The sequence below is a fragment of the Chenopodium album genome, chromosome 1 (assembly GCF_948465745.1).
Source record: "Chenopodium album chromosome 1, dcCheAlbu1.1, whole genome shotgun sequence".
In the NCBI taxonomy this organism is placed as follows: Eukaryota; Viridiplantae; Streptophyta; class Magnoliopsida; order Caryophyllales; family Amaranthaceae; genus Chenopodium; species Chenopodium album.
This window is the reverse complement of record NC_137834.1, coordinates 74,996,040-75,003,374: the sequence shown is the minus strand read 5'-3', so window position 1 is coordinate 75,003,374 and position 7,335 is coordinate 74,996,040. Positions and strand designations below refer to the sequence as shown.

The 7,335-nt window shown below is 38.4% G+C and overlaps 1 protein-coding gene across 5 annotated transcripts; it reads right to left on the bottom strand.

Moving 5' to 3' along the window:
• Window positions 1-498: 498 nt before the first annotated feature.
• Window positions 499-3,521, bottom strand: LOC145602714 (uncharacterized). Of its 5 annotated transcripts, none has more exons than XM_081659029.1 (9): window positions 3,178-3,521; window positions 2,662-2,722; window positions 2,527-2,570; window positions 2,351-2,419; window positions 2,192-2,269; window positions 1,418-2,104; window positions 1,199-1,336; window positions 1,031-1,111; window positions 499-927 (listed from the first exon to the last, which is right to left on the bottom strand). In XM_081659029.1, exons 6-9 carry the CDS (start codon window positions 1,547-1,549, stop codon window positions 862-864), a joined length of 417 nt encoding a protein of 138 aa, XP_081515155.1. In that variant the 5' UTR covers window positions 1,550-2,104; window positions 2,192-2,269; window positions 2,351-2,419; window positions 2,527-2,570; window positions 2,662-2,722; window positions 3,178-3,521; the 3' UTR covers window positions 499-861. The 5 variants fall into 5 exon arrangements, with proteins under 5 accessions (XP_081515155.1, XP_081515213.1, XP_081515035.1 ...); XM_081659087.1 differs by having other exon boundaries at window positions 499-946; window positions 2,532-2,570; XM_081658909.1 differs by having other exon boundaries at window positions 2,532-2,570.
• Window positions 3,522-7,335: the final 3,814 nt, after the last annotated feature.

The following is a 7,335-nucleotide window of genomic DNA, read 5'->3' as shown; positions in this document are numbered from 1 at the left end:
GGGAAATTTCAACCATGTTATTTCAGTCCACCTTCTCGACATACTGATTCTAAGTGAGACAAGGGTATCAGTAAACATGGAAAGAGTTATATGCCAAGGCTATGGACGATTTATAATTGGAAGGTCAAAGGGTGGATAAATTGGTGGATTTGTTGTTATTATATTCGCTAAGGGTATCCGACTTCACCTACAAGAGGATCTTGTTGGGCTATTCATTGTAGTTATTAGATTCAACTAGGTTATTAGTTTACCCCAATTTTTGGTTCAAATATGAAAGTCAAGTCATCAGACTCAAAAAATTTCATGTACTATCTCGGTAAAAGAATGTAAACCGCTCATCTCTCTTATTCTCATATGCATTTAAACTAACTTATGTAGACCCACAATGAGTTCGACATATTTGACATAGGGCCTCTCAGGCCTTTGCTACAAAATCACCTGCATGTAATACCACTTTTGTAAACCTTGAAATATTATGAAATATATGAATTTGGGCCTCAACCTTTATAAAAACCCACAACTGTGTGTTCGGAATACATGATATTGGGCCTCAAGCATTGCTAACATAAATACAACATAATTTTCTGAACCTAATGGATCACAAGTGGCCAGTTGTAGTTGCCCAACATAATAATATCCTAGTGAGCCTAAAATTACAGCCATGAAAGTTAATCAACTACAGGTTCAATACAACACTCATTAGAAAATTGTTGTTATGAATTAGTGCACAAACAGATTATTAAGAGATGATTATTAAAAAAAAGATTATTACGTAAAACAACACAAACGAAAATTGAGAAAACTGATTATTAGAATGGAAATAGAATTTAAACCAATATTAGTCATGCGTCGGTGGACAACTTATTCTCTTCTTGGATCCCATGGACGAAGCCAGTTAACCCCTCCTTTGCCGAGACGTAAATCCAACTACATATTGTGGTAATTCCTACTAATCAAACACCGCAATATGTCATGGAACAAACACATACTTATACAACAGGCATATAAAACCAACATCACACCATCTTACATTCAGGATTCCATGTTGGGATGGACCTTCGATATCCCGTGCATCTCTAGGGTGTTTCTCCCCATACGCAACATCCAACACCTACAACCTTTTTCCATTGTCAAAGAGAACAAATAAAAAACTACATTGTCATAACACAGATAAAAAACAAATCAACATATTTCTTACCCCTAAGTTCCCATAGTCCCCTGAACTTAACTTGTCACACTTAGCTGCCATACCTATCTGTTTCATATTCCAAACCTTAATTCTAGGAAATGCATCCCAATCCACAGGATCTCTATCCAACCTATCCAAATAGAATATCTATCACAAAAAAAATAGATTAGAAAGCTGTACAAACAAAAATACTATTGAATTAGGGAAATGAGAGTTAAAGAGGCATACAACAGCAAATATTGCGCATCCACCACAGCCACTAGCAAATCCGTTTGCGTAAAACCGACGGGCAAAGGTGGTCACGCTGTCCATGAATCTGGAAAGGACTAAACCACACCAGTCATATTGAACCGCATCCATTGCACAGCTAATAGCAGGAAGAAGATCAGCCCCAAGTCAGGGTGATTGTGTTGGGCACAATACCATCTCCAACGCAACAATAAAAAAAAAGGTCTTGAAAACCTCTTATTCACTTTCCTCAAAGTTTCCCTCTAACCTATCCATCATCTCCCCGGTAACTGGTATACCAACTGACGTATACACCCTACCATAGGGTTTACTGGACTTAGATTCCCACGATTTCCCATATCGTAGAAGTATATTTTGAACTTTCATACGCCCTTCCTAAGTCATGGTTTTAGTGGTCGGAACACTTCTAAAACCATTTGGAATGCCTAAAACCCACCTCACTTGGTTCTTTGAGAACATAAACTCTCTACCGGAAGTTATCATCTTTTGGCTAATCGGATCAATGCGAGTCATAACCCAGTAAGACAATTGCCGAGGCAAATGCATATCAAACGCAAGGTGCAACAAGCCCCCAAATCTTATTTCATTAACCCATCGTTTCCTACGCTCATCAATTTTTTGACAAATTCTACCAAATGATTCAACACGACATTTCATATTAGGAGGCTGCAGATATAATGAAACACAACATCAATAAAAAACAATACGTTATCATCCTACAGAGTAGTGTGCATAAACTCGGATTTCACTGACCCTGCCACAACAATTGTTACGCCATGAAATCACCTCTGCTCTAGCTTTCAAACAGCTCCCAACACTTATGTTATCATCCTACAGAGTAGTGTAGAGCACAATCAAACATACTGAAACAATAAACAATATCACAAAATAATCCCATTCACATGTTCAAACCTTAAACAGATTAGGGTGCAATGTCAATATCTTTTGGATAGCCTTATTAAAGGAAACCTCGACTACTTCCTACATTTAGTAACAAATGATATAGTCAGAAAACAAAGTAAAACCAGGTAACACAGCATAATCCATACACACAAAAACCTTAAACACAAACCAAAAAACTTGCACACCTCACCTTATCATTCTTCAACTAAGAACCATCAGTATCACCAACCTACACACACAGAAAAACCTCAACAAAAATCAAAGTTCCAATACACTATAATAACTACTGTCTCCACTACAATAGCAAAACAATTACTCACCACAGATTCTTCATACACAGTGCTCTTACGTTTACCAGTGATCCTATATACCGACATCGTCCTGCACATACAATCGGTAACATGTCTACTCTTATTGATTTTCGTTCAAATTTGAAACAATAATAACCTATACAATGTTTATATTTAACACATACAAATTAAAGTCAGCAAGCAAAAATCGGTTATTCTACCACCCACCAATTGCTATATTCAATTCATAGGCCTAGTATTAATAAATCCTATCGTACTCGACAACAATTCGATCCTTAATTGAATAAATTAACCAATCCTAATTGCCCCAACAAAACCCAAATCATTAAGCTGCAGTAAATTGTAATTCAAAACAACTCTTACCTTAATTCAACAAAACATGCATAAATTAAAAATTCTAAAAGTGAGCAAACAAAACCAAAATAATATAATAAGCCTAGCAATTAGCATATACCTCAAAGTCAATAACCATTACAATTAGTAACACAGCTGATCAATTGAAAAAAAAGGATGAAGGGAACTTACAGACTAACTACGGCTTCTGTTACAGCAGCTTCACCCTACCAGCTACACCAGCTTCACAGCCGTTCTTCTCCAATCACTTCCAGTACATCCGCAAACAACACCGCCTACTCAGACAACACCCGAACCCGACGCTTCAAGATCCGCCGCCTACTCCGAGTAAATTCGCAAACAACAACAACTAATCCGACGACACCCGAACCCTACACTACCAGATCCGCGCAGCCTAGTCCGAGTAAATCCACAAACAACATCGCCCGACGACACCCACACCCGAAACTTCCAGATCCGCCGATTCTAATGGAAGGAAATCTAATAGGGGTTAATGGGGGGAGGGTAAAACTGAGTGAGTAATTGAGTTACCAGAGGGGATGGTAAAACTGAGTGAGTAATTGTGTTACCAGGTGGGGGGTAACTATTTTCCGCGTTAACGTCGTTGAATGGGGCGTCAAAATGACATGTCCATTCCCAGTTGTTGACTCAGTTCAAAAGGACCGTATTACTCTTGTACTAAGACAGAATTTGACACAAATACCCTTAAGAGATCCTCTTCTTGTTTCTCAAGAAGGGAATACGGGAATTACCGATTTATAAAGGCATTTTTATTTTTTAAAGGGATTTTTCAGGAAGTAAAACAGGTGGAAAAGCTGAAATTTAGTGTGTAGCAGCAAATGATAAGCAGGTTTGACTTTAAAATTACGAAGTTTCATTTTTTGCGAAATTCCTTTTGATGTAGTCTTTTCAGTCTAAAAGGGAGGAGTTACGAAATGTTCAAATTTTACAAAAAAAAAAATATTCAAATATAGGGCTAAAATATATGCAATATCATTGAGATTACTAACCGTAGGTGTCATTTAAAGTGTGCCTACGTTAAAGCATGTGTGAATATGCTTGACACTCATAGGAAGTGGGAATTGACATAATACGATTAGGGACAAGGAAAGTAGAGAGCCGCCAACAAGTTTTTAAGGAACTTGTAAACTATTCACGGATCATAAAAGGCAACCACGAATAAAGGGACAACGATAGGCAACAACGATTGACCTGTGAAGGTTACACCCCATTCATAATTCATGAGATTACTAACTCCATATCGTTCGGAACCACGAAAAGAGGATCGGGGATGATGGTACGAAGTGAGTCATGGAGTCACATTCGCCCGTTTTGGCCTCTACTCGATTCTTATTATGAAAAGTGATTCCTGCAATCTCAAAGGCAAGAAAACAAAGATTCAATTTAATCCAAACTATTATTAAGCTAAAGTGGTTGAATATTAATGCAACACATAATTCTAAAATATTAGTGATCACTTTGATTAATAACTAGATTAAAAAGGAAGCTAAACCGGTCGTCCAAATTATCTTATTAGACGTGATTTTCAATTACATATTCCCTTTTACATGCAATATGGTGATTAATAATAATAATAATAGAATAATCATTAATATTGGAAGCAATTTAACAATAAATCCAATAATATAAAATCGTTAGAAAAATAATAGAAATAAAATAAACATAATTCTTACTTTGATTTTATTTGCTTGCAAATATAACACAATAAATGAGTTAGTAACTTCAAGGAAATAAATAAAACAATAATTAAAATAAAATTAAGTTAAATAGAGTTGATTTTGGGCCAAACCCTCAAACAGTTCTACCTTTCACGCCTTGGTGTAAGAACAGAACCTCGAGTAAAGTACGGACTCCTTGGAGTGTTTAAGGAAAGAATTTTGAAAGAGAGGTAGGCTAGTGTTTAGGCTAGAGCATAGAAGAGAGAATTAATTGATGCCCCGTACATAAGAAACGAGGGGGTATATATAGGGAAAATGAGTAGAGGGAACACACGAAACCCTTAAAAGGAAAAAAACCCTAAAAACACTGCCGCGACACGGCAAATAATGTCGTAACACGGGGAAACCTTGTGTGACGCGGGACATTTTGGAGTGGTGCGGGAAATAATTAACCTACGGGAGGTAAAACGCGTGAAGGATTTACCCGGATAAAACAAGGATCAGCCTCCGTGTCACGGGAGAATATGCCGTGGCGCGGTAGACTCTACTTCCTATTTTTCGTCCAAATACATATTTACCCTAATTACGTTAATCCTTTTTAAGTGTCGCTTCATAATTTCGGGCTATTTCAGGTTTATTATTTATTAGTTGGGCTAAAATAATAAATAATGTCAAATGAATAAAAAGGTTTGGGCCAAAATTTGAACTATGCTTTATCTAAACATTAAGATTGATATGTTTACCTTTTTATGAACGGAGCTTGATTGAACATGAATTTTAAGCACTCTCGGGATTAAATATTTAACCCGACTAATAATGGCAGTGAAAGATTGTTCATCACCGGGTTTGGTTTCGGGGAGACATTTTTAGGTGTCTATAGAAGCCCCCACTTTGACTGAGTTTGTAGAAACATCAGGTTCGAAAACGATAGTCAAAGTAGTCGATAGAGATGGAGAATGATTTAAGACGTTCTGCGATCCTAAATCATTCTGTATATGCCGATACCTGTAGAAAAATGTTACATCTACAAATAAAAGAGTAAAGGGATGATAGAATGCTTATCTGACACCAGTGTATCGGTGACAAATGAGTTTGGTAGTTTCCTATGTTTGAAGGAATCCACCGGATGACGTTTCGCCGAAACACTTTCTATGCTTGAGGAAAGTCGACTGATGAATTTGGTAGCTTTCTAAGCCTTAAGAAATCTACCGGATGATACTTTCCATGTCTGAGGAAAGTGGACTGATGAGTTTGGCAGTTTTCTATGCTTGAAAAAATCCACCGGTAATACTTTCCATGCTTGAGGAAAGCCGACAGATGAATTTGGCAGTTTTTTATGCTTGAAGAAATCCACCGATAATACTTTCCATGCTTGAGGAAAGCCGATAGATATGCTTGAAGAAATCCACCGATAATACTTTCCATGCTTGAGGAAAGCCGACAGATAAACTTGGCGGTTTTCTATACTTGAAGAAATCCACCGATAATGCTTTTCATGCTTGAGGAAAGCTGATAACTGATATAATTGCTGACTTCTTAGCTTTGAGAGGTGACAACAACCGACAATTTTCCATGCTAGAGGAAAAACTTGTCTTATGAGATTAAAAGTCTCCTTGCGCAGTGAAATGATGGTGGTTCGATTGTCCCCGAACGCGGGCTTTAGTTGGTTCGCTTGTCCTCGAACGTGGGCCGTAGATGATTCACACCTTTAAGTCGACTATCTGACCATGTTGGGTGTTTAAAAAAATGTGACCTACACTCTTTCTAGGGGTAAAATGGTAATTTTGGTACGCTTTAAATATCAGTTAAAAATTTCTGCGTATTTCCGGTGAGAAAATAACTGTCCAAAAGCTGCGGAAAATCGTTCAAACCTAGTCAAACAAGCAAGGAATATTCCCTGGAGCATGCAGATCACGCGCCTAGGCACCGTGTCACGTGTTAGGGGCGTTGTGACACGGCAACCAAGACCGTCACACGATAAATTATCCTGTGACACGGGATTGTTTTGTATAGCTAAATTCGTCAATTATGCCAAGAATATTTTCTGCTAGAATGCTGCGTGCATCGAGCCTTTAGAATTTCGTGGGTTTGACCAGCAAATGCAGTAGAAGGGGAAATAACGCCGTGCCACGATCTCTTTTCCTTTGCCTTTAAATTGAAAATTCTCAGCTCCTTCTCCATTTCATTTTTTTCATTTTGCTATTATTAACTTGTCTCCCCCCTTTTTTTTTTCTTTTTTTTTGTTTCTTTTCTCAGAATACCGCATCGCAGCTGCTATTATCGTGACACGGGATTTGTTACCGCTTCACGGCGTGCCGCACCATGTCACGGTGTTTTTGGGAGGGTTTCCTCGGCTCCGTTGCTGCTGCACTGCTACTGCTGCCGCTTTTCTTTTAACTGCATCACGTGAACGTGGACCGCTGCACGTCGCCAGTCATCGTGTCGCGGCTTCAAACACCGTTCCGCAATGGATTTTTCTGCTGTTCAAGCTCAGCGCTACTACCGTCGCTGTCTTTGTCGCGTAGTCCTGTACCGTGACACGCCGTGTGATGCCGTGTTACGCACTTAAGCACCGTGTCGCGGTGGTGTAGCTGTTATCGTTACTGCGGTTTTTTGAGCTTTTCTCGCTCAATTCTCCACCAAATTCACT

What these genes read in the sequence shown, in the direction of transcription:
- LOC145602714 (XM_081659029.1), bottom strand. Translation starts at nt 1,549, where the DNA reads ATGGATGCGGTTCAATATGACTGGTGTGGTTTAGTCCTTTCCAGATTC. An exon ending in GGGACTATGGGAACTTAGGG is followed by an intron (nt 1,112 to 1,198) that starts GTAAGAAATATG and finishes AAAAGGTTGTAG; the next exon opens with GTGTTGGATGTTGCGTATGG. An exon ending in CCCAACATGGAATCCTGAAT is followed by an intron (nt 928 to 1,030) that starts GTAAGATGGTGT and finishes CACAATATGTAG; the next exon opens with TTGGATTTACGTCTCGGCAA.